The sequence below is a fragment of the Bos indicus x Bos taurus genome, chromosome 22, assembly GCF_003369695.1.
Source record: "Bos indicus x Bos taurus breed Angus x Brahman F1 hybrid chromosome 22, Bos_hybrid_MaternalHap_v2.0, whole genome shotgun sequence".
Lineage (NCBI taxonomy): Eukaryota > Metazoa > Chordata > Mammalia > Artiodactyla > Bovidae > Bos > Bos indicus x Bos taurus.
In genome coordinates, this window is record NC_040097.1 from 5,384,765 (window position 1) to 5,411,525 (window position 26,761).

Here is a 26,761-nt window from a genome sequence, read left to right on the forward strand (position 1 = left end):
AAGTGTAGCCATTCATGAAGTTAGTTTATTGGCCACACCCCTGACTAGACTCTCAGCTCCAGGCGAGGAAGGGGGAAGTTCATCTGCCTTTTCCCCAGCCCCCACATAGCAGGCCTTAAATAAACATATGATGAACGAGTAAGCCATAGGATAACCGAACAAATAAAGCAGGGGGAACTGCATTGGGTCACAGACCGTGGCTAGGATTTGAGTGAGCAAAAATTTCAGGCAGAGCTCAGATTCAAAGCCAGGTCTGTCTCCGGTGATAGGATGGATTATTCTTCCTGACTATGCACCGCCCACCTCTAATAGAATTATGCGTCCATGCCCGTTAGCCACATGGCTTTACAGGACCTCCCACCAGGTAGGCAGGGTATCTGGACCAACCCCACTGAGTTGGGGCCTGGTCCTGTGACCTGCTCTGGCGACGGCAATAGAGGACACTGCTGAGACTTTAAGAGACACAGGAAGTACTGGTAGCCTGACCAACTCCTTTACACTTCCACCTTCTATCATAAGGAGAGCAGGACCAGGTGACCACTGCTCCTGGAGCCTAGACTTCGACAGTATGACACACAGAATAGACTGGAACAGGACTCAAAGCCAGAGTCCGGTCCAGCCCAGCCACTGAGCCACGGCGAACCCGCAGCCCTGTGAACATGAAATCAGTGTTCGTGATCATAAGCCACTTGCACGCTGGGAGTGTGTGATGTGTAATGTTGTCGCAGCAGAAACGTAACTAAGAGGCCTCCTCAACGGCAGGGTGTAACTTCTTCTTCTCTCTCTTGTCATCCAGCGCCTAGCTGGGTGCAGAGGGCTCAGTCAGTCCCACTGAATTAAACCCAAGAGATGACGTTCTTCTGGTGAAATGGACAAGATGGTCAAAGCCACTTTTAAAGCAGAGGCTGAGAATAAATGAATCTAATGCTCAGTGACTAAACAGGGAAACCTTAAGAAAGGCTGAGAATAAATGAATCTAATGCCCAGTGACTAAACAGGGAAACCTTAAGAAAGGCTGAGAATAAATGAATCTAATGCCCAGTGACTAAACAGGGAAACCTTAAGAAAGCAGGCTTCTTTTTTTTTTCCTATTTTTAAGCCAGGGCCGAGAGCCTCCTGTGGCACTTGCAGTAGCAGCAGATGCTTTGGGGACACCTGAGCTAACCTCTGTCACAAAAATTGACGAGGCGTGCAAGACGCAGAATGTCTTCTGCTGGATAACCTCAAAAACATGGCCAGATGTTGAACCAAATGAGCTGAACGACTTGCCTCTCACTGTTTTCAAAGTAAACGATGGACGTCAAGAACAAGCAGCAGCTAGAGTGAAAGGCTGAACGTTTCGCCAGACCCTCCTTGTGCAGACTATCTGATTTCATAAACCTGTACTAACCATCAGGCGTCCTGGCCATGAGGGAGGTAATATCCTACAGCGGATCCAGTATCCAAAGTGGATAAACCCTTCGGAACAAGGCAGTATCTAAAACTATGTGGACCCCCAAATCCCTCAACTCAGGGCTTTGTAACTTATGAAACATTTTTGTCATACAGTCTCCATGGTGGTTTTACAGTAATACATGAGGGTTTTATTTTGTTCTTGTAATCCCCACTTCTGAGGTGAGGAAACACACAATGGGGCCCTGGCAGGAAGTGACCGATGTCTGAGTCTGTTCCCTCCATCCCGTAGGGCCTCCTTCCCACATGATTAACACTTAAACACTGACAGGCCAGGCAAAAAGCCCTGACGTTCTCAGCACCCAGCACCAACGTACCACTCCGGGGAATATCTTCTGCAGCCGGTCTGCGGCTGCCAGGGCCTTGGGCTTCCCACCCGCCAGGCAATCTTCAAATTCATACAGAGGCTGCCTCACAGGGTTAGAGTAGGAGATCTTGGCATTGTCCACGAACGTGATGTGTCTGACACCCCAACCCTGCACAGAAAAACAGGAGATCGTGGTGGGTTTCTGATGAACATTTCACAGGGTGTCTCTCTGGAAATCTCTAAAAGGGGTTTGGCTTTGGGGCAGCTTGGGAACCTCAAAATACAGGAAACGCTGGAAATTGAATTGTGCAGAGTCCATTTTTGACAGATAGAATGTCAACTTCTTTAAAAGATGAAATAATTATACACCCGGTGCCTTGCTTCCTACAGCAATGAGACTAAGACATATGTCACTGCTGGTCTGACTAATACTTCACTATTTTTGACAGTGGCACCAGAGGAAGCTTAGGAAGGTGAGTCCCTGCTGCTGTCTTCAGAGGACTGGCAAGGGCCACCCAGTGACCTCGCTCTCCCTGAATGAGTCAGTGGGCATACGTAACAGCGCGTCCTAAAATTCACTCAAAGCCTGAAATAGCTCCATGTATTAATAAAAGTGACTTGTAAGTTATTTCCAATTGTATAACATGACAGAAGATTTTGTACTATTTCTCAATGAGGCAAAGCCCTTATGAATATTCTGGAATGTAGGGGACAGCTCTACATTCTCAGAAATAGCTTTCATGACTTCATCCATTTCAATTAAATCTTAGAACTGAACAATTTTAAAGTTAGATAGGCTCCCTAAAATCTTTAGCTCCATTACTTTATTTTACAGATACAGAAACCGAAGCCCAGAAAAGATACGTGACTCACCGTGGGTCATAAATCTGGTTAATGGTGAGGAGGAAATGAGATGCCCCGGGTGGAGGCAAGAAGATGCCTCCTTTCTGGGGGGTGAGGTGGGATGCATCTATTTCAGCAAATCACAAAGAGTGGGGGTCATAAATCTGGTTAATGGTGAGGAGGAAATGAGATGCCCCGGGTGGAGGCAAGAAGATGCCTCCTTTCTGGGGGGTGAGGTGGGATGCATCTATTTCAGCAAATCACAAAGAGTGGCCTAAGAGAAGCCCTGCTAGGACTGACTGCAGAGTCTGACTAAGAGTCTGATCTCTGCCTTATTTCAATATCCTTCCATCAGTTCAGTTAGTTCAGTTGCTCAGTCGTGTCTGACTCTGCGACCCCATGGACTGCAGCACACCAGGCTTCCCTGTCCCTCATCAATTCTTGGAGCTTGCTCAAACTTATTTCCATAGAGTCGGTGATGCCATCCAACCATCTTATCCTCTGTCGTCCCCTTCTCCTCTTGCCTTCAGTCTTTCCCAGCATCAGGGTCTTTTCCAGTGAGTCGGCTCTTCACATCAGGTGGCCAAAATATTGGAGTTTCAGTTTCAGCATCAGTCCTTCCAATGAATATTCAGGACTGATTTCCTTTAGGATTGACTCGTTTGATCTCCTTGCTGTCCAAGGGACTCTCAAGAGTCTTCTCCAACACCACAGTTCAAAAGCATCAATTCTTTGGTGTTCAGCTTCCATTATGGTCCAGCTCTCACATCCATACATTACTAATGGAAAAACCACAGCTTTGACTAGATGGACCTTTGTTGGCAAAGTAACGTCTCTGTTTTTTAATATGCTGTCTAGGTTGGTCATAACTTTTCTTCCAAGGAGAAAGTGTCTTCTAATTTCATGACTAAAGTCACCATCTGCAGTGATTCTGGAGCCCCCCAAAATAAAGTCTGTCACTAATTCCATTGTTTCCCCATCTATTTGCCATGAAGTGATGGGATTGGATGTCATGATCTTCGTTTTTGGAATGTTGTGTTTTAAGCCAACTTTTTCACTCTCCTCTTTCACTTTCATCAAGAGGTTCTTTAGTTCTTCTTCCGTCTCTGCCATAAGGGTGGTGTCATCTGCATATGTGAGGCTATTGATATTTCTCCCAGCAATCTTGATTCCAGCTTGTGCTTCATCTAGCCTGGCATTTCGCATGATGTACTCTGCAACTTATTTATAAGTTAAATAAGCAGGGTGACAATATAGAGCCTTGATGTACTCCTTTCCCAATTTGGAACCAGTCTGTTGTTCCCTCCATCAGGGACACTGAAATTCAGTTAGTCTGACAAGTGCAGAGGCAAAGTCAACACAATCCATGATTCGGGGCTGAGGATGACGGGCCAGAATCCATCCTTTAGAAAGCATAGTTTAGATTGGCTGTGTGTTTTGAAGCCCACGGGTAACTCTGGTCTACTCACCCTGTTTCATAAGTGACTTTCACCAGCTGAGCAAACCACCATGTAGGGGGAACAAAGGTATGGAAAATCCAAAAGTTATTTGTGCTTGGCTAGAGAAGGCGATGGCACCCCACTCCAGTACTCTTGCCGGGAAAATCCCACGGACAGAGGAGCCTGGTAGGCTGCAGTCCATGGGGTCTCGAAGAGTCGGACACGACTGAGCGACTTCACTTTCACTTTTCACTTTCATGCATTGGAGAAGGAAATGGCAACCCACTCCAGTGTTCTTGCCTGGAGAATCCCAGGGACGGGGGAGCCTGGTGGGCTGCCGTCTATGGAGTCGTACAGAGTTGGACACGACTGAAGCGACTTAGCAGCAGCAGCAGCAGGGTATGTTTATTTTGGGAGTATTTTTGCATTCCTTAAAGCAATGCTGAGTGGAGAGCAGGGAAGGCAGTCTGGAAACTGCTAGACGGTAGAGGAAAGCTACATACATGATAAGCATGCTGCATGTGAGCCACAGGCACACATACTCGCACACTTGACTTTCGGTTTCTTGGAATGCCATACAGTTTAATGGGCTTCCCTAGCAGACCAGCTGGCAAAGAATCCACCTGCAGTGCAGGAGACCTGGTTCAATTCCTGGGTCGGGAAGACCACCTGGAGCATGGACAGGTTACCCACTCCAGTATTCTTGGGCTTCCCTGGTGGCTCAGACAGTAAAGAATCTGCCTGCAATGCAGGAAACCTGGGTTCGATCCCTAAGTTGGGAAGATCCCCTGGAGGAGGGATGGCAACCTGCGGGGAGCGCGCTCCGCCCATGGCAAAGGTCATGAGGAAGGAGGCTTGGCATACACAAAGGCGGGATCAAGCCTCAGGAGTCTCCCTGGAAATTCTTGAGCATCTACCCCCAAAACCAGAGTCTGCCTACTTTCTGCTTTGTGCTCTCACCTACACCTCTGACTTTACGGGGGGCTGTCCCCCACTACCTCTCTCTGAAAAAAGAGTTAGTTTACAGTCCAGTTAATAATTCCTGGGTGAGACAGTGTTTCAACCTACAAACTCCTTTGGAAGTCCTCTAGCCTGCCTGAATAGGTTTTTCCGGCCACATGTTATTGTTCAGAGCCTCCCAACTGTGAGAAGCAGGAGATGTTCTAAACTGTCTAAACACAGATTCTTTTGAGTAGTTAAAAGATTGATTAGAAATTGTATTGGTGAAGGGTTTTTCATTTATTGGGCCAATGTTTGCTGCTAAGTCTCCATACTCCTTACCTACTGTGTCCTTGGCAGTGTATTGATTGATATAATGGGTGTATAGAAATGTAAGTAGTAGCCTCAATGTTTGTAACCTTGGACCCTTGAGTTAATTCTTTTCTTGACTGAGCCCACCTCACCTTTGCCCTATAGGAATGCAGCTTTGTCCAGTGCTTTTTTGGAGGCTGGGGCCTGACTTTGGAATAATCACCTTTAGAGAAAGACAAGTTTCTTAAAATGTTAACAGGCCTCCTGGCCAGAAGATGATGTAATTCACCTGAACTTTTGCATATGATAAGTTTGAAAGCCTGGCTTCCATTAGGACCAGGAGCTGCTGTCCTTGCATGACTCCACCCCTTCCCCCATTATCCTCTATGCACAACTTAAGGTATAAAAACTACTTTGGAAAATAAAGTGCGGGCCTTGTTCACCGAAACTTGGTCTCCCCATGTCGTTCTTTCTCTTACCTTTTGGCTGAATTATTCAGCCTCTTTTCTCCACTGAATTTCCTCACTGAGCTATCCTCATTCTCTTACTCTTTATATCTTTGATAAATATTTAAATAAATAGGTCGCCGACCGTCCCCGCTTCAAATACCCTGGATCAGCCGGGGCTGGTCCCCGGCAGCAACCCATTCCAGTGTTCTTGCCTGGAGAATCCCCATGGACAGACGTGCCTGGCGGGCTACAGTCCATGGGGTCACAAAGAGTTGGACTGAGACACTAAGCACACACAGAATAAGAAGCGAAGTGAACGTCACTCAGTCGTGTCCGACTCTGCGACCCCACGCACTATACCATCCGTGGAATTCACCAGGCCAGAATATTGAAGTGGGTGGCCTTTCCCTTCTCCCGGGGATTTTCCAACCCAGGGATTGAACCCAGGTCTCCCACATTGCAGGTGGATTCTTTACCAGCTGAGCCACAAGGCTCAAGACTACTGGAGAGGGTAGCCTATCCCTTCTCCAACAGACTAAGCACATACAGTGTAATGGCTAATTGGCAAACATTAAAGAAAATTACAACACTCAATGCTAGTGAGGATGGGGTTTCAGTGATTGAGAATGTAATACTGGTATTTTATTTCATTGAGAGTTCATTGATTGAGAATGTAAACTGGTATCACTCTTCTGGAAAGCAATCTGGCAATATGATTCTAGGATTTTTTACATGCTCATATCAATCATATCAACCTACTTCCAGCAATCTATCTTAGGAAATAATCCAAAATACTGACAAAAATGCAATCACCAAGATGTTCTCTGTAAAATAATTTATAGTTGTAAAAGATCGAAAGCAATGTTAATGTCTAAAAATAGGGGAATGTCTCAGTAAATCATGTTTCATCATATAAGAAGGCATATTCTATAGCCAACTTCTTGTTGCCAACATCCAATGGATCATAAAAAAGCAAGAAGAGTTCCAGAAAAACATCTACTTCTGCTTTATTGACTACGCCAAAGCCTTTCACTGTGTGGATCACAACAAACTACAGAAAATTCTTAAAAGAGATGGGAATACCAGACCACCTGACCTGCCTCCTGAGAAATCTGTATGTAGGTCAAGAAGCAACAGTTAGAACTGGACATGGAACAACGGACTGGTTCCAAATTGGGAAAGGAGTACGTCAAGACTGTATATTATCACTCTGCTTATTTAACTTATATGCAGAGTACATCATGTGAAATGCCAGGCTGGATAAAGCACATGCTGGAATCAAGATTGCCAGGAGAAATATCAATAACCTCAGATATGCAGATGACGCCACCCTTATGGTAGAAAGTGAAGAAGAACTAAAAAGCCTCTTGATGAAAGTGAAAGAGGAGAGTGAAAAAGTTGGCTTAAAGCTCAACATTCAGAAAACTAAGATCATGGCATCCGGTCCTATCACTCCATGGCAAATAGATGGGGAAACAATGGAAACAGTGTCAGACTTTATTTTGGGGGGCTCCAAAATCGCTGCAGATGGTGACTGCAGCCATGAAATTAAAAGATGCTTGCTCCTTGGAAGAAAAGCTACGACCAACCTAGACAGCATATTAAAAAGCAGAGACATTACTTTGTTGACAAAGGTCTGTCTAGTCAAAGCTATGGGTTTTCTAGTAGTTATGTATGAATGCGAGAGTTGGACCATAAAGAAAGCTGAACACTGAAGAATTGATGCTTTTGAACTGTGGTGTTGGAGAAGACTCTTGAGAGTCCCTTGGACTGCAAGGAGATCCAACCAGCCTATATCCTAAAGGAAATCAGTCCTGAATATTCATTGGAAGGACTTATGCTGAAGCTGAAACTCCAATACTTTGGCCACCTGATACGAAGAGCTGACTCACTGGAAAAGACCCTGATGCTGGGAAAGATTGAAGGCAAGAGGAGAAGGGGATGACAGAGGATGAGATGTTTGGGTGGCATCACTGACTCGATGGACATGAGTTTGAACAAGCTCTCGGAGTTGGTGATGGACAGAGAGGCCTGGCCTGCTGTGGTCCATGGGGTTGCAAAGAGTAGGACACGACTGAGCAACTGAACTGAACTGATTCTACAGCCATTAAAAAAGCTTTTTAGGTATCCTTTTTAATGACATTAGAAAGTATTTTAACTGATGAAAACAAGGGACATTTTTACATATCAAATAAACAATTTAAATATATGTTAAACAAACATTGAAAGGCAGGTGATAAAGTAGTAGAAAAACAGATCTTTTTCTGCCTCATAACTCTTTCACTGTAGAAACTTTCTATAATGGATCTAGATCTATACTGACTTCATAATTTTAAAAGTGCTGGGAAAACCTATGTACCTAATTCTGGAAGTTAGGGAAAGAATGAAATAAATTCCCATAAAAAGATGAATAAATGAATAAAAAGTAGATAGTAATGAATCTGGAAACAAACCAAAACAAAAATTACAGAAAAAAGAGATCAAGGATTTAGTTTCCTAGAAAGAGAAGCCTATCTGGCAAGTCTGAATAAGAGGAAAAAAAGAGAAAAAAGAAATATTCAACATTAGGAATATGGTTCAGGTGGTAAAGAATCTGCTGCAATACAGGAGACCTGGGCTCGATCCCTGGTTTGGGAAGATCTCCCAGAGCAGGGAATGGCAACCCACCCCAGTATTCTTGCCTGAGACTCCCATGGACAGAGGAGCCTGTCTGGCTACAGTCCATGGGGTCGCAAAGAGGTGGACACGACTGAGCGACCAACACTACTACTACTACAGAGAAGACAGGAACTTCCCTGGGGGTCAGGACTTAAGACTCTGAGCTTCCACTACAGGGATCCCACTCAATCCCTGGTCAGGGAACTAATATCCCACATGCCCTGCAACACTGCCAAAGATAAATAAATAGATACTAAATAAAGATGGGAAAGATGGCAAGAGAATACTATATTTATTTTATATCAATTAATTTTCAAATTTAGATGAAATGGATGATTTTCTAGGAAAACAACATGACTAAACTGACTCAAAAGAGGTATAAAATCTAAAAGGTCAATGACTGTAGAAACATCTCTAAAACTTCCACAGATCCCCTGCTCTCATTGCTAACAAAATTCCAAAGGCACCAGGCTGAGCTGCATTTATAACTGAATTTTACCAAACCATCAAGGAACTGATACTTCATACTCTAAACCTGTCCTGCCACATAGAAAAAGGCAGAAAGTTTTATTTTATAAAAGTAGTGTAATTCAGCTATCAATGACACCAGAAAGGAAAAGAAAAACATTATTATAAACCAGTCTGACTTATTAACACATATGGAAAACTTAGTAGTAAAACATTACCAGTTGACCTCCATTGTATATTAGAAGAATAACAAGCTATGAACAAATAAGAGTTTTTCCCAGGAATGCTCAGCATGAGAATACTTAGATTGTCTTGATAGATGCATTTGATGATAAAGCTCAACAATCATTTCTGATATAAACTCGCAGCAAACTAGAAAGAAAAATCTGCCTCCTTAACTTATAGAAGAACATTAGCAGAAACCAACATCACGTATAAAAACTAAAGGAAAAAACAAGAAGCTTCTCATTGAAATCAGTAACCAAACGAGGGTGCTAACTCTCGCCACTGTTCCTCACCATTTTTATGGAGTCCTAGTCAATCCAATAAGACAAGGAAAAGAAACCGATACAGATGTTGGTGAGGAACACTTATCAACCTAGAAAATTCAAAAGAATCAAACAAAAATCTATCATAGCCAAGAAAGTTTAGAAAGATGACTAGATAGAAGATAAACATTCAAAACTCAGTATCTTTCTTATATATTCATCCCAGTAAGAGTCAATTGGAAAATTTAGTGGGAGGAACATATCTTTAAAAGAAAAAGAAGTTAAATAAACTAATTAAAGGAGGCATGTGGGAAACCTATATAAATAAAATGCTACAAAGATGATCTAAATAATTTAAGAGATATACAATGCTTCTGGAACTAAGGATCAATATTGTAAAGATGTTAATCTCTTCCAATTTATCTATAAATTCACTGTAATTTGAGTGAAAGCTATGAGTAATAATGCAGGAATGAACAAATAGAATGATGGAATAAAAACAGACTCCAAAAAGAGACTCAGGTATAAAGGAATTTAGAATTTAATAAAGGTGGAAAATGAGATTTGTATCAGTGAATGAATGACATTAAAATAAATGACTATTTAAAAATGTTACATTGTTAAATTCCATAAAACAAAAAATAAATTCCACATTAATAAAGATCTAAACATAAAAACAGGAGTTAAACCATAAAGGAAAAGATTAACGTATTCAATAATATTAATTTATTAATTTAAAATTAATAAATTAAAAAAACCCTTTACGTGGCTAAAGATAAATAAATGGAGAAAAATATTTGCATTACATTACAGAAAAATGGTTAATATCCATAAAAAAGGAAAAGTGTTAGGCAGAAGATGAGATGGTTAGATAGCATCACTGACTCAATGGATGCGAATATGCGCAAACTCCAGGAGACAGCAGAGGACAAAAGGAGCCTGGCGTGCTGCAGCCACAGGGCCCCCAAAAGTCCGATGTGACTCAGCAACTGACAATCCATAAAAAAAGGTACCCCCAGACAAGATACAAAAAACAGCCTAAAGGACACGAATAGAACAAACAAAATTCACAAATGAAATCAAGTTAAAGACTAACCCTCACTAATTAAAGAAATGCAAACCAAAAAGCTGTTTTATATTCTAACATAGCAGTTCTACTTCTAGAGTTTTTTCCTAAAGAAATAATCCCATGGACATGTAAAGGTATAAGAATGTTCATTTCAACAGCATCTCCAAAAGAGAAATATGCTGAAATTGTTTACATGAACTGAAGCAAGTCATAACAGTGGGCTTCCCTGTTGGCTTAGATGGTGAAGAATCCACCTGCAATGCGGGAGACCTGGGTTTGATCCCTGGGTCGGGAAGATCCCCTGGAGGAAGGCGTAGCAACCCACTCCAGGATTCTTGCCTGGAGAATTCCCATGGACAGAGGAGCCTGGTGGGCTACAGCCCATGGGGTCACAAAGAGTTAGACATGACTAGGTGACGAAGCATAGCACAGCATATAACAAATTTCTGTATGTACATAAAATGGAACAGAGAACCACAATTATTGCTCTATTGAGTTAAAAATAGAAACTTGCTATAAACAGGTTGTAATGATCCAAGCTTTGCAAATATAAATAATTAAATAAGAGCAAAGATGACCAGTGCATCTCTGTATTTGCACACACCTATGAAAATTACTTCATTACTTCATTCTCCAGAAAGAATGAAGGGATGGAGCCAAAGCCAAAAGAATACCCAGCTGTGGACGTGACTGGTGATAGAAGCAAGGTCCGATGCTGTAAAGAGCAATATTGCATAGGAGCGTGGAATGTCAGGTCCATGAATCAAGGCAAATTGGAAGTGGTCAAACAAGAGATGGCAAGAGTGAATGTCGACATTCTAGGAAACAGCGAATTGAAAGGGACTGGAATGGGTGAATTTAACTCAGATGACCATTATATCTACTACTGCGGGCAGGAATCCCTCAGAAGAAATGGAGTAGCCATCATGGTCAACAAAAGAGTCTGAAATGCAGTACTTGGATGCAATCTCAAAAACGACAGAATGATCTCTGTTCGTTTCCAAGGCAAACCATTCAATATCACGGTATCCAAGTCTATGCCCCGACCAGTAACGCTGAAGAAGCTGAAGTTGAACGGTTCTATGAAGACCTACAAGACCTTTTAGAACTAACACCCAAAAAAGATGTCCTTTTCATTATAGGGGACTGGAATGCAAAAGTAGGAAGTCAAGAAACACCTGGAGTAACAGGCAAATTTGGCCTTGGAATACGGAATGAAGTAGGACAAAGACTAATAGAGTTTTGCCAAGAAAATGCACTGGTCATAACAAACACTCTCTTCCAACAACACAAGAGAAGACTCTATACGTGGACATCATCAGATGGTCAACACTGAAATCAGATTGATTATATTCTTTGCAGCCAAAGATGGAGAAGCTCTATACAGTCAGCAAAAACAAGACCGGGAGCTGACTGTAGCTCAGATCATGAACTCCTTATTGCCAAATCCAGACTTAAATTGAAGAAAGTAGGGAAAACCACTAGACCATTCAAGTATGACCTAAATCAAATCCCTTATGATTATACAGTGGAAGTGAGAAATAGATTTAAGGGCCTAGATCTGATAGATGGAGTGCCTGATGAACTATGGAATGAGGTTCGTGACATTGTACAGGAGACACAGATCAAGACCATCCCCATGGAAAAGAAATGCAAAAAACCAAAATGGCTGCCTGGGGAGGCCTTACAAATAGCTGTGAAGAGAAACAAAAAGCAAAGGAGAAAAGGAAAGATATAAACATCTGAATGCAGAGTTCCAAAGAATAGCTAGAAGAGATAAGAAAGCCTTCTTCAGCAATCAATGCAAAGAAATAGAGGAAAACAACAGAATGGGAAAGACTAGAGATCTCTTCAAGAAAATCAGAGATACCAAAGGAACATTTCATGCAAAGATGGGCTCAATAAAGGACAGAAATGGTATGGACCTAACAGAAGCAGAAGATATTAAGAAGAGATGGCAAGAATACACAGAAGAACTGTACAAAAAAGATCTTCACTATCCAGATAATCACGATGGTGTGATCACTCACCTAGAGCCAGACATCCTGGAATGTGAAATCGAGTGGGCCTTAGAAAGCATCACTACGAACAAAGCTAGTGGAAGCGACAGAATTCCAGTTGAGCTATTCCAAATCCTGAAAGATGATGCTGTGAAAGTGCTGCACTCAATATGCCAGCAAATTTGAACACTCAGCAGTGGCCACAGGACTGGAAAAGTCCAATCCCAAAGAAAGGTAATGCCAAAGAATGCTCAAACTACCGCACAATTGCACTCATCTCACACGCTAGTAAAGTAATGCTCAAAAGTCTCCAAGCCAGGCTTCAGCAATACGTGAACTGTGAACTTCCAGATGTTCAAGCTGGATTTAGAAAAGGCAGAGGAACCAGAGATCAAATTGCCAACATCCGCTGGATCATGGAAAAATCAAGAGAGTTCCAGAAAAACATCTATTTCTGCTTTATTGACTATGCCAAAGCCTTTGACTGTGTGGATCACAATAAACCGTGGGAAATTCTGAAAGAGATGGGAATACCAGACCACCTGATCTGCCTCTTGAGAAATTTGTATGCAGGTCAGGAAGCAACAGTTAGAACTGGACATGGAACAACAGACTGGTTCCAAATAGGAAAAGGAGTACGTCAAGGCTGTATATTGTCACCCTGCTTATTTAACTTATATGCAGAGTACATCATGAGAAACGGTGGACTGGAAGAAACACAAGCTGGAATCAAGATTGCCAGGAGAAATATCAATAACCTCAGATATGCAGATGACACCACCTTATGGCAGAAAGTGAAGAGGAACTCAAAAGCCTCTTGATGAAAGTGAAAGTGGAGAGTGAAAATGTTGGCTTAAAGCTCAACATTCAGAAAACGAAGATCATGGCATCCGGTCCAATAACTTCATGGGAAATAGATGGGGAAACAGTGGAAACAGTGTCAGACTTTATTTTTTTGGGCTCCAAAATCACTACAGATGGTGACTGTAGCCATGAAATTAAAAGACGCTTACTCCTTGGAAGGATAGTTATGACCAACCTAGATAGCATATTCAAAAGCAGAGACATTACTTTGCCAACAAAGGTCCGTCTAGTCAAGGCTATGGTTTTTCCTGTGGTCATGTATGGATGTGAGAGTTGGACTGTGAAGAAGGCTGAGCGCCGAAGAATTGATGCTTTTGAACTGTGGTGTTGGAGAAGACTCTTGAGAGTCCCTTGGACTGCAAGGAGATCCAACCAGTCCATTCTGAAGGAGATCAGCCCTGGGATTTCTTTGGAAGGAATGATGCTAAAGCTGAAACTCCAGTACTTTGGCTACCTCATGCAAAGAGTTGACTCACTGGAAAAGACTCTGATGCTGGGAGGGATTGGGGGCAGGAGGAGAAGGGGACCACAGAGGATGAGATGGCTGGATGGCATCACTGACTCGATGGACGTGAGTCTCAGTGAACTCCGGGAGTTGGTGTTGGACAGGGAGGCCTGGCGTGCTGTGATTCATGGGGTCGCAAAGAGTCAGACACGACTGAGCGACTGATCTGATCTGATGAAAATTACAGGGAAAGATGCTCCATAGCACTTGACAAAGTCTGCTTAATTCTGGGAAGTGACTTGGGATGAGAGTGGAGGCAGATTTCTTGCTTCCACCTTATAACAAAACCATGTGTTCCTTTTATACTGAAAGACATACTGAGAGAAGAAAGGAGGGAGGGCGGGAGACAGAAGGAGAAAGAAGGCACTCAGGTGCAGTTGGCGGTCCCCTGGTATGCACAGGGGGTGGGGTCCGGGAGCCCCTGGAACCAGCCAGAGATTCTTTTTTTTTGTTTTTGAGCCAATGAACTCCCGCTTGAAGATCAAGGTGGGCTGGAAAACAAATTTACTTAAAATGTAAACTTCAGTCAAAACTGAACGACAACCTGAGATCGAAAAAAGAAAAAGAGGAAAAAGGAAGGAGGAATGCAACAAAAAGACCAAAAAAAAAAAAAAAACAGAGAGATGTATGCTTGGCTGTTGGGGTTGTTTAGTTGGTTAATTCTCGGTTTGGTTGCTTTTTTTTTTCCTTAAAAAACAAAAATGCCCTCCTACTTTTGGATGCAAAACCCACAAGTCTGGAGGGTAGACTGTGTAGTGAAAGAAGAGAAGCGACAGCTTGAGAGGCGCCATTCGACCCCTGCAAACTCACCATCAACGTCCGGGCTACGTTACAACCCAAGGTGCCGGCTCCAAGCAGCAGACACTTGGCAGACACAACCTTGTCTAAGTCCAGAGTAGGGACCAATCTCCAACACATCAGCTTGAGGTTGAGATCGACCGATGACTCAGCTAACCTAGAAAGGGAGAGAATCATTTATTTATGTAGCCAGTCACCCGCTTATGCCCCCAATCTTGTCCTTTTTTAGAAAGAAAGTAGCTTGTATGAGAAGATAAGAAACAAGTAACAGAGGGAATCAGGATCAAAGGAAAAGCAACACGAGGCTGGAGGGTAGGCGAGGACAGCGGTTACTACAGAGTGCTGCGTGCCGCCATAATCCTCGGCAACTGTACCGTGACAGGCCCCCATTTGATCCTGAGCTCCCAGGGGCCCAGATGAAATGGAAAGCCTGACTGGTTACGGGGGTTATTACGTCCAGGACTAAAACAACACCAGCCGCTTAAGAGGAAACCTCTTCCTAACAGTGGATACAGAGAAATTTCTGTCCCCTCAGTAGAGGGAGTACTTACATCATCCCTTCAGTACAAAACTGGTTTCTGTGAAGTATTTCTTACCATGGCCTTCCCTGTAGGCTAATGGGACACAAGTCAAGGGAGACGAATAAAGGACAAAAAGGTGGAGGAGGTGCACAGGGCTGAGAGGGCGGGCTTGAAGCGAGAGCGACATTTAGGACGTCCAGAAAAACAGACGCTGTGTGCCCTTCAGATATCCATCACTCATATTCATTCTCACAGCCAAACTTAAATCAGGAGGTGGCCAAGAGCGAATGAACACACTGATATCTGCCTTCCCCCAGCCTCGCCTGAGCCGGGCAACGCGCTTGGCCTGACAGAACCAGGCGTGAGCCCTGGCGGGAACGGCTTCCAAGCTGTACCTTTTAGGGTCCATACACTCGCTGAGGTTCACCATCCTCGGTCCCATGCCTCCCTTCTGGTTCTTTTCCCATCCGACCGCCTTGGGACAATCTGGAGACAAATAAAACAGCGATTTCAGTGAAGGAGAGAAGAATAAAGAATGAATCCAAGGAGCAAGATGGCTCACGCCTCGATAAGCTTTGAGTCCACGTCTTTTTCAAGGAGGTGTGCAGGCCTGAATTTGCACCCACCTGCCTTGGCTGCCTCCTCATGTCCCTGGGCCACGAGGAGTCTTGTTTAGAGACCCCCAGACCCAAGCCCAGTCTTCCTGCACAGGTGCTTCTGAAAGAGCCCTGGACTCTGCCCTGAGTTGCCTCAACTTCTGCTGCTACTGGAGGCTGCTCAGAAAAACAAAAGGAAAGACGACCACACCTGGAGCGGGTCTCGGCCTGTGGAGGGGTCTTCATCTGAGGAAGCCCCGCCAGCGTGGCTGCAGCACACCTTCCCCCCCAGGTCAGCGTGCCCCTTGTGCTCCTCATCTTCACGCCACCCTCACGCCCTGCCTCCCTGTCCACCTCGGCGTGCCTGCCTGTCTACAGATCTCAGTCCAGGGACTGCTCCTCTGCCAAGCTGTCTTCTCCATTAAGACTCCTCTTCCCTGGCTTCTCCCTTCTCTGCCAATCTCTTTTAACCTCTGCTATGGGGGCCTCTGCAATTCCAGTTCTAGCTGTTGTCACAACGCCTCCTCCATGCAAAGCCCTGAGCGGATGAAGCTCCTGTGGCAGTGGGCCTGGGAAGTGCTTCGTCCCCACCTGTGTCTCCACCTGCCCTGCCCCCGCCTGGAGTCCCTCCCAGGTAGTGGAGATGAAGCTCGGAGAGGCCTGCAGGAAAGGAGCCACGCCATCTGACTTGGCTTTGAGCTTCCCAGTCTCAGCTGGCTCTCCGTAACTCCCTCACCCCGTAACACCGATTAAAACCCCACGGGACACATTCAGGGAACTGCTGCTCTATTCCACTGCTGCAAAATCCTCTCCAAAAAAAAAAAAAAATCTCGAGTGCTCTGCGGAATACCTCAATGGAATCCTGGTTTCCTTGGTGGAAACCTGGTCTTGTAACTCCTGCACCAGGGGGCCACCCACGCTTATATGCCCCGCACCTGGGGACCTCAGTCACTTTCCCTTCCTCACTGAATTCCCCAAATTCAGAAGACAGTCTCAGCTCCTTCACAGGGGATTCATTCAGCCACCTACCCTTCCAGTACCACCTCCAGTATCTGCTTTAACTGACAGTCTCTGAAGAAACAGGAGCTCCTTGCTCTAAGGTTCAGAGGTATTTTAGGACACAATTGGCAGGAATTTTACATTTGTCACTAATTGTACACTGGCTTTCTTTAGAAATTCTCCTATTTTTATATTTCTATCAACACCCTATTTTCCTTTCCTTGGACCTATTAGCTTTTAACCTTTGTTTCCTAAAATAATATTGTTCAATATAACTATGGGGCCAAGGGGGGTTGATTTCCTTTACACAATTTTTTATTTCTGGGCTAGGATGACCAGTGGGAAACCAAGTAGCTTCAAAAGCTACCTGGCTGCAGGCATCTTTCACAGCAGGAAGCCAGAAAACAAATGCCCCTTCCTATTCTAGTTCAGGTGCTATGGGCTGGTCCTTTTTTACATCACAAAAAAATTAAAGCTGAAACAATAGATTTTAGATCTTAAAGAGAAGAAGAACTCCAGAATTACTTTTCTGGGGGAAAAAAAAAGTTCAAACTTGTTACTGATTCACATTTTGTTTGATTTCCTTATTGTTCTTACATTAAATTAAAAAATGCTTCTTTAATACATGGCACAGAAATTTGACAGGAACTTTAGAAACACAGTCTAGTATTATGATTAATAACTCCCATCTAAATTTGCTCCTATTACAGGTAAGAAAGCATAAAACAAAAACAAAATGTCATCGCAAATTAAAACCTCTCTGTACTCAAAATGTTACAGCCATTTTAATGAAATCAGATGTACTTTAAACTTATTGATGATTTTTAAAAAAATACTATGTGCTGTGCTCAGTCGCGTCTGACTCTTTGCAATCCCATAGACTGTAGCCTGCCAGGCTCTTCTGTCCATAGGATTCTTGAGGCAAGAATACTGGAGTGAGTTGCCATGCCCTCCTCCAGGGAATCTTCCCCACCCAGGGATCAAACCCAGGTCTCCTGCATTGCAGGTGGATTCTTTACCATCTGAGCCACCACGAAAGCCCCCTGCTTCCATCTAATCTACATCCATAAGACATACCCCAAACTGATGAGAAAAAAAAAATTTTTTTAGGGGAAAATAAGGCTCTGTTCTCCCCTAGCTGGACAAAGAGGAGAGTTGGACAAAGATGCACATCAAGGACAGGAACTGAAAGGAGGGGCCTCCCACTCTGCCCCTCCCTCAGCCAGCTGCAGGAATACTCTGGGTCAGCAAAGGAGAGGGAGCCTGGCTGCACCGGGAGAGCAGAAGAAGCTACAGGATGTTCAAAACCATTTCTTGTGAGACTGTCACTGCAACTATGGGATATCTCAGAAATTTTAAAAGATACTACCATACTAATAGCTTCAGTTCACATTACAATACACAGTTTTATTTATTATGAAGTTTTATTTACAGCTAAGACAGAGAACATCAATCTGCATCAGGAACATTTGCCTTTCTTAAACTAAATCATCTACACTTGATATCAAGTATCAAGTATTGTGCTACAGAAAACCGCTTTCTCAAGTGAAGTGCGTGGCGTATCCTGGGTTTGCCAGCTTCACCAAGCATCCGTGATATCACGGGGATCAGAGAGTAATTCAGTGACTTTATCTTAAAAATGGAGAGAAAAGTGCCTCTCCCCAAAGGTGGTAGGCAGGAGAGGGTGCTAAACCAAATGCAAACATCCAAAAACAACGCACCAGAAACGACCCTGATGCTGGGAAGGAGGAGAAGGGGGCGACAGAGGATGAGATGGCTGGATGGCAACACCGACTAGACAGACATCAGTCTGAGCAAGCTCTGGGTGTTGGTGAAGGACAGGGAAGCGTGGCATGCTTCAGCCATGGGGTCGCAGAGAGTCAGGCATGACTGAGTGGCTAAACAGCAACAAGACAAGACAGCGGACAGACAAAAGATATCTTAAGGCTCCAAACTCGCAAGTGAACAGCTTCCTCTTTTGCCTGACCAAGCAGAGATCTTAAAACTCCTCATCCCCAAAACACACACTCACAGCAAGGCACATGATTCATGGACTGAAGAAAGCAAGGTGCCTTGGAACAGTGCAGATGCTGCAGTACAGGAGCAAAGTAAACCATGTCAGTATATAAAAGTACTTTGAAGAGCTTGCTGTACAAAGAAGCTGAAGGGGTCATCTTGGAAAGAGTTCTGGACTTTGGGTAAGATGGGAAATTACCAATTAGCATTTATGAAGGAATTACAGTATGCCCTCACAGCGACCACAGCAGTCAGATCCCTCATAAGGGGTGTTCCACGAGATGGCTTCACTTCCTTTACTTCTACTCAAATTGGAGTCTGTTATTCTGTCTTTGTGATGTGTACCTCAAGACAGACATAGACATAAAAGCAAGACCATCTATACATAAACACACTTCCCCCTCCCCCTCCCCCTCCCCTTCCCCCTCCCTTATATATATATAAAACGTATCTGTGAGCCTGCATTTCCTAACTTATGAGGTGGGGATAAGATGAAGAACATTAAATGTGGAAGGAGAAATGGCACTTTTGCTGACTAGTTTATTGGGAATAAGATCACACACAATATTTTGTAACAAATAAAAATGTTAGTGCATTAATACTTCATTCTTCCTGTAAGAAGGGCAAGGAATAAAGATTCTTTTGTTAACCAAAAACAAAAAAGTAAGGAAAAAAAAATCCTCAGGGCTGAAAAAACTGCCTTGAGGGAATTTCCTGGGGAGAATCTCTGCCCTCCGTGCCAGGGACACATCCGCAGTGACACAGAGGCAGGAGCTGCAGCTCACCTCCACTGCCACTGTACAGGGAGGAAAGAACAGCAAGGCGGATCGGTTTCTGGGCTCCAAAATCACTGCCGACGGTGACTGCAGCCATGAAATTAAAAGACGCTTGCTCCTTGGAAGGAAAGTTATGACCAACCTAGACAGAATATCAAAGAGCAGAGACATTACTTTGCCAACAAAGGTCTGTCTAGTCAAGGCTATGGTTTTTCCAGTAGTCATGTATGGATGTGAGAGTTGGACAATAAAGAAAGCTGAGTGCCAAAGAACTGATGCTGAACTGTGGTGTTGGAGAAGACTCTTGACAGTCCCTTGGACTGCAAGGAGATCCAATCAGTCCATTCTAAAGGAGATCAGTCCTGAATATTCATTGGAAGGACTGATGCTGAAGCTGAAGCTCCAATACTTTGGCCACCTGATATGAAGAGCCGACTCATTTGAAAAGACCCTGATGCTGGGAAAGATTGAAGGCAGGAAGAAAATGGGATGACAGAGGATGAGATGGTTGGATGGCATCACTGACTCAAAGGACATGAGTTTGAGCAAGCTCTGTGAGTTGGTGACAGACAGGGAAGCCTGGTGTGCTGCAGTCCATGGGGTCACAAAGAGGTGGATACAACTGAGCGACTGAACAGAACTGAATTGATTGGGTTTCTGATAAACAGTAATTATGTGCATTCTCCAAGGTGGCAAATTACCTGGGCTGAACGCCATCTCTGGAAGCTTCACTTCGAAGACGATGCTGTGGGTGACGTCTCTCACCCCCTGCAGGGTGCGGTCCCGGAAGCAGACCACTTCCACGGACTGGAAACTGCCACTCCTGGTGTCAGCCCCGGATGTTTATGTTTCAGTTTTTTCAAGGAAGGAAGAGAGAGAGCTCACGTAAGAGCTTCGGCAAACCCAGCTGGAGGATTCCAGTCACTGTAAGTACACCCCCAACACCCTTGGCGGAAACAGCTTTCACCTCAGAGATTCTGAGCACATCCACATAGGCTTCCTTTGTCCAAGTGTCTAAAGGCTGGGTGTGGAACGGGCTCTGATTTCTTTTTAGGTGAGTTTTACAGAATGATTTCATGTTGCACAGAAATAATTCTGACAAATGAATCTTGAATGCAGGGGGAAAGAAGCTCATAAGACATTAAAAAGAAACTCCAAGACAAGCATGAGTTCCTCCGGTCCCCCTTCTCCCACAGGAGCTTACAGAGCGGCCGTGGTGAGGAAGCCCACGGCTACACGGACTCACCACCGGGATAAGCACGTGCAACCCTATCCTTCTGGGGAAGCTCTATGATCTAGCTATCTTCAGTGGACATCGTTATCTAAGAAAAGCACACACAAACGTAAATACCCAAATCCTAAATACACAGGAGCCTGTCTCATGCTTCCTCCCAGTCCTTAAACAGCCCCTTCAACAGTAACTCCTACTCTAACTTCTAAGTCCTACTCTAACTTCTAAGTAGGGACTTAAGTTTTAACTTAGAAGGTCCAGCCTTCTTCACTCAACACTATGCTTTTTATTTTTATTTAACACTATGCTTTTTAAACTCATCCGTGTTGATAAGTGTACCAGTAATTCACTCAGGCTGACTACAACACTGCATTCCATGGCAGTGAATACACCCCACATTATCCATTTCGTTGTTCAAGGAGACCTGGGTTATCCCAGTGTTTGGTTATAAAGAACAACGCTGCGATCGGCATTCCTGTATAGGTGTCTTGCTTGCATCTGAGGGTGCATTTCTGTGCTTTTGTACCTGAGAGGGAAACTGCTGAGCTATAGATATTTCTAACTTTGGGAGATACTTCCAAACAGGTACCCAGTGATGTCTGAGGGTTCCGATTCACCCACATCGTTGACAGCACTTGGTATTGTCATCTTTCTAAACTCAGTCTGGTAGGCATCTCATTATCTGGTGAGTGTGTGGTAGTATCTTTCATAACAGCATCTTATTGTCTTTATTAACGGGTACTGTCTTGTTATATTTTATTTCCTGGATGACTGACGATGTTGGGCATCTTTTCAAATGTGCACTACCCTCCATTTTATTCAGTTTAGGGTCGGGAAAAAGGGAGGATGGTAGCAATAAGAAAATCCTTCTTGAACACAACGCAGCTGAAGTGGGGGCTAGAGAAGTTCAGATTGGGGTTCCCCGAGCTGTGGGTCCTGCTCTACTCTACGCTGTCTTCAGCGCGATACAGTCGGAATCTGAAGGTCCGTAACAGACCTGCTTAGAGGCTCACCACCAATGGAAACTGGATCATGACAATTTACTGATTTGTTATCTGGTTTCTACACCAGCAATGACAAAAAAATCCATTTGGGAAAACAGAAATATAGACAGTCAGATACAAGGTCAAAAACATACAGTCAAAGACTGACAGAGACAGATAGGCAGATGGACACACACACACACACACACACACACACACACACACACACGTAAATACCATCTGTGGGCTGCTAGGACCAAAAGGTTCCTCAAAGGCCATCCGGGGTACTGTGCTAAGTTACAGGGATCGTACACGCCAATAGTTATCTGTGAACAAAAAAGACTTCGAGTGAGGCAGGGACCATGTCAGATTCACAGCACAAGCACTGCTAATCCCTCCCCTCTCCTGTTTATTTGGTTGTGCAAAAGCATCAACTATTAGACACTTGGTGAAGGGCTGGAGGAAAGAGAAGAAAGCAGAAGACAGAATGTCCTTGTGGCCCGGGCTGTCCAATTCGTCCCTTCACCCTCTGTGAGGAATTAGATTCATTTAGAAGGAAGACTCGGAGAAGGCAATGGCACCCTACTCCAGTACTCTTGCCTGGAAAATCCCATGGACCAAGGAGCCTGGTGGGCTGCCGTCTATGGGGTCGCACAGAGTCGGACATGACTGAAGTGACTTTGCAGCAGTAGCAGAAGGAAGACTGAAAGGAAGACAGGGAGGGAGGGAGGGCAGCCAACTGTCAGGGCTCACAAAGAGAAGATCCTGTCTCAAAGAGAGATGGTCTGTGAAAATTGCTAATTTTCATGTAATGAGAAAAGTCAAAGAAGGGTCACTACCGCTGTACGTAAGCGCAGAGTCAGACCAAACTAAAAAGCCCGCTGCTGTTGATGCTGCTCACCTGCTTTTCCTCCCACTCCTCCTGCTTGCAGCTCCCCGGCCCTGATCTCCACATCTGGAAAGCTCTGCTTTTAATGACGACTGCCCCAGTGGAGGCCGTCACCCCGCTTCTCTGCTTCCTGATCCCTCTGTACATCGCACAGGACAGCTTTCACTTTTTCTGTCTCCTTCCTCTCAAAAGACAATGAGGTCTTAATTTCTAAGTACTGTTCTCCAGTACAGTAGGAATCATACAGTACAGTAAAAGGAATCAGGGCTCTTTGGACACATGAGTAATCCTAGGGCTAGAGCAGGGAAAAAAAAAGGGCTTCCCTGATAGCTCAGTGGTACAGAAGCTGCCTGCAATGCAGGGGACAAAGGAGAAGCAAGTTCAGTCCTTGCATGGGAAAGGGATGGAGGAGGAAATGGCAACCCACGCCAGTGTTCTTGCCTGGGAAATCCCATGGACAGAGGAGCCTGGCGGGCTACAGTCCATGGGCTTACAAAGAGTTAGACACGACTGAGTGACTGAGCACACACAGCAGGGAAAACAGAAGACGAGCCTGGAGCACACAGTACACCAGACAGTTAGAAAGTGCTGAATGAACAGAAGGCCAAGGGCATGGCAAGGGGCACCAGAGACACCTGCAAAGAGCTCTCAGTGGCCAAGGCTGGCACAAGGCGAGCAAGGAAATAAAGAACGTAGTACTAGATCATAACCCAAACCAAAATAAATACCTATGAGTCCATAATGACATACACGATGAGACGAATATTTGAAGGTGAAGGAACAAGTCTTCCTTACAGAAGATTTCCAAGCAATATATGTAGATACAGACCCTCCAGGGACAGACCTTAATCCCTCTCCACCTTGAGTGTGGGCTCAACTTAGTGACTCGTTCCCAAAGAAAAAATAGTAGGGATAATTTTGAATATTAGAAAAACAAGGGAATTCCAGAAAAACATCTATTTCTGCTTCATTGACTATGCCAAAGCCTTTGACTTTGTGGATCACAACAAACTGGAAAATTCTTAAAGAGCTAGGAATACCAGACCACCTTACTTGTCTCCTGAGAAATCTGTATGCAGGTCAAAAGGCAACAGTTAGAACTGGGCATGGAACAACAGACTGGTTCCAAACTGGGGAAGGAGTACGTCAAGGCTGCATACTGTCACCCTGCTTATTTAATTTATGAGCAGAGTACATCACAAGAATGAACCAGCGGAACGAATCACAAGCTGTAATCAAGATTGCCAGGAGAAATATCAACAACCTCAGATATGCATATGATACCACTCTAATGGCAGAAAGTGAAGAGGAACTAAAAAGAGCCTTTTGATGAAGGTGAAAGAGGAGAGTGAAAAAGCTGGGTTAAAACTCAACATTCAAAAACAAGATCATGGCATCTGGCCCCATCACTTCATGGCAAATAGATGGGGAAACAGTGGAAACAGTGGCAGATTTTATTTTCTTGGGCTCCAAAATCACTGCAGATGGTGACTGCAGCCATGAAATTAAAAGACGCTTGCTCCTTGGAAGAAAAGCTATGACAAACCTAGACAGTATATTACAAAGCTGAGACATCACTTTGCCAACAAAGATCCGTATAGCCAAAGCTATGGTTTTCCCAGTAGTCATGTATGGTTGTAAGAGTTGGACCATAAAGAAGGCTGAGCACTGAAGAATTGATGCTTTCGAACTGTGGCGCTAGAGAAGATTCTTGACAGACCCCTGGACAACAAGGAGATCAAACGAGTCAATCCTAAAGAAAATCAATACCCTGAATATTCATTGGAAAGACTGATGCTGAAGCTTCAATACTTTGGCCACTTGATGCAAAGAGCCAAATCATTGGAAAAGACCCTGATCCTGGGAAAGACTGAGGGCGGGAGGAGAAGGGGACAACAGAGGATGAGATGGCTAGATGGCATCACTGACTCGATGGACATGGCTTTGGGTGGACTCTGGGAGATGGTGATGGACAGGGACGCCTGGTGTGCTGCAGTTCATGGGGTTGCAGAGTCGGACACGACGGAGCGACTAAACTGAACTGAATCATAAGTAAACAACAGACAAGCCCAAACTAAGAGGCATTTGACCAAAATAACTGAACTCTTCAAAACTGTCAAGGTCACTAAAAACAACAGAAGTCTGAGGAACTGTTAGAGACCAGAGGAGAAGGAGACATGACATGACAACAGAATGTAGTCTCCCGGATGGGATCCCTGCATGCAGGAGGGTGCTAACGGAAAAACTGGTGACATGTGAACAAACTCCAGAGTGGAGTAAATGGTTATGTATTAATGTTGGTTTCTCACTTCTGACAAATGTACTGCAATACTGTAAGGTGACAACACTAGAGAAAACTAAAATGGGTGAGGGTAGCCTCTGCACCATACTTCCGCTTTTCTATAAATCTAAAATTATTCTAAGATAAAGGCCATTAGAAAAAAAGAAGAGAGCGAGCATCTGCAGAGCAGGGAGTAGCCTCAAGGTCTCCATGATGAGTTCACAGATACACAGCATATACCAAATGAAGGCAGGTGAATGGTGAAAAGATGGAAACAAGAAAGGGAGCAGGAAGAGGGAGAAGGGGTGGTGAAAGGGTGGGTTAAAGGAGGAGGGAAGGAAGGTGGCTGGCAGAAAACCATGAACTTATTAGCACCAGTTCAGTTCAGTTCAGTAGCTCAGTCGTGTCCGACTCTTTGCGACCCCATGAATCGCAGCACGCCAGGCGTCCCTGTCCATCACCATCTCCCGGAGTTCACTCAAACTCACGTCCATCGAGTCAGTGATGCCATCCAGCCATCTCATCTTCTGTCATCCCCTTCTCCTCCTGCCCCCAATCCCTCCCAGCATCAGAGTCTTTTCCAATGAGTCAACTCTTGACATGAGGTGGCCAAAGTACTGGAGTTTCAGCTTTAGCATCATTCCTTCCAAAGAAATCCCAGGGCTGATCTCCTTCAGAATGGACTGGTTGGATCTCCTTGCAATCCAAGGGACTCTCAAGAGTATTCTCCAACACCACAGTTCAAAAGCATCAATTCTTCAGTGCTCAGCTTTCTTCACAATCCAACTCTCACATCCATACCTGACCACAGGAAAAACCATAGCCTTGACTAGATGGACCTTTGTTGGCAAAGTAATGTCTCTGCTTTTGAATATGCTATCTAGGTTGGTCATAACTTTCCTTCCAAGGAGTAAGCGTCTTTTAATTTCATGACTTCAATCACCATCTGCAGTGATTTTGGAGCCCAGAAAAATAAAGTCTGTCACTGTTTCTACTGTTTCCCCATCTATTTCCCATGAAGTGATGGGACCAGATGCCATGATCTTAGTTTTCTGAATGTTGGGTTTTAAGCCAACTTTTTCACTCTCCTCTTTCACTTTCATCAAGAGGCTTTTGAGTTCCTCTTCACTTTCTGCCATAAGGGTGGTGTCATCTGTATATCTCAGAGAAGGCAATGGCACCCCACTCCAGTACTCTTGCCTGGAAAATCCCATGGATGGAGGAGCCTGGTGGGCTGCAGTCCATGGGGTCTTGAAGAGTCGGGGACATGACTGAGCAACTTCACTTTCACTTTTCACTTTCATGCACTGGAGAAGGAAACGGCAACCCACTCCAGTGTTCTTGCCTGGAGAATCCCAGGGACGGGGGAGCCTGGTGGGCTGCCATCTATGGGGTCGCACAGAATTGGACACGACTGAAGCGACTTAGCAGCAGCAGCAGCAGCATCTGTATATCTGAGGTTATTGATGTTTCTCCCGGCAATCTTGATTCCAGCTTGTTCTTCCTCCAGCCCAGCGTTTCTCATGACGTACTCTGCATATAAGTTAAATAAGCAGGGTGACAATATACAGCCTTGATGTACTCCTTTTCCTATTTGGAACCAGTCTGTTGTTCCATGTCTAGTTCTAACTGTTGCTTCCTGACCTGCATATAGGTTTCTCAAGAGACAGCATCAACTGTATTCAATTTTCCACCCCTAGTACCAGGCTAGAGAACGTATGGAGGTGAGAGATGGATCATAAAGAAGGCTGAACGCCAAAGAATTGATGCTTTTGGACTGAGGTGTTGGAGAAGACTCTTAAAAGTCCCTTGGACTGCAAGCAGATCAAACCAGTCAATCCTAAATATTCATTACAAGGACTGATGCTGAAGCTCCAA

At 44.3% G+C, this 26,761-nt stretch overlaps 1 protein-coding gene across 9 annotated transcripts in view; it reads right to left on the minus strand.

Moving 5' to 3' along the window:
* ATG7 (autophagy related 7) overlaps positions 1-26,761 on the minus strand; it is a 274,984-nt gene that overhangs the window by 198,582 nt on the left and 49,641 nt on the right. For all 9 annotated transcript variants that reach the window (XR_003507793.1, XR_003507795.1, XR_003507794.1 and 6 more), the window contains exons 8-12: positions 21,951-22,039; positions 20,201-20,322; positions 15,508-15,598; positions 14,604-14,748; positions 1,770-1,928 (exon numbers count right to left, since the gene is read on the minus strand). Coding sequence is in view for 6 of the 9 variants with exons in the window: in XM_027523159.1 (XP_027378960.1) it covers positions 1,770-1,928; positions 14,604-14,748; positions 15,508-15,598; positions 20,201-20,322; positions 21,951-22,039 (606 nt within the window). In the remaining 3 variants the exon portion in view is untranslated. The remainder of the gene's footprint in view (positions 1-1,769; positions 1,929-14,603; positions 14,749-15,507; positions 15,599-20,200; positions 20,323-21,950; positions 22,040-26,761) is intronic.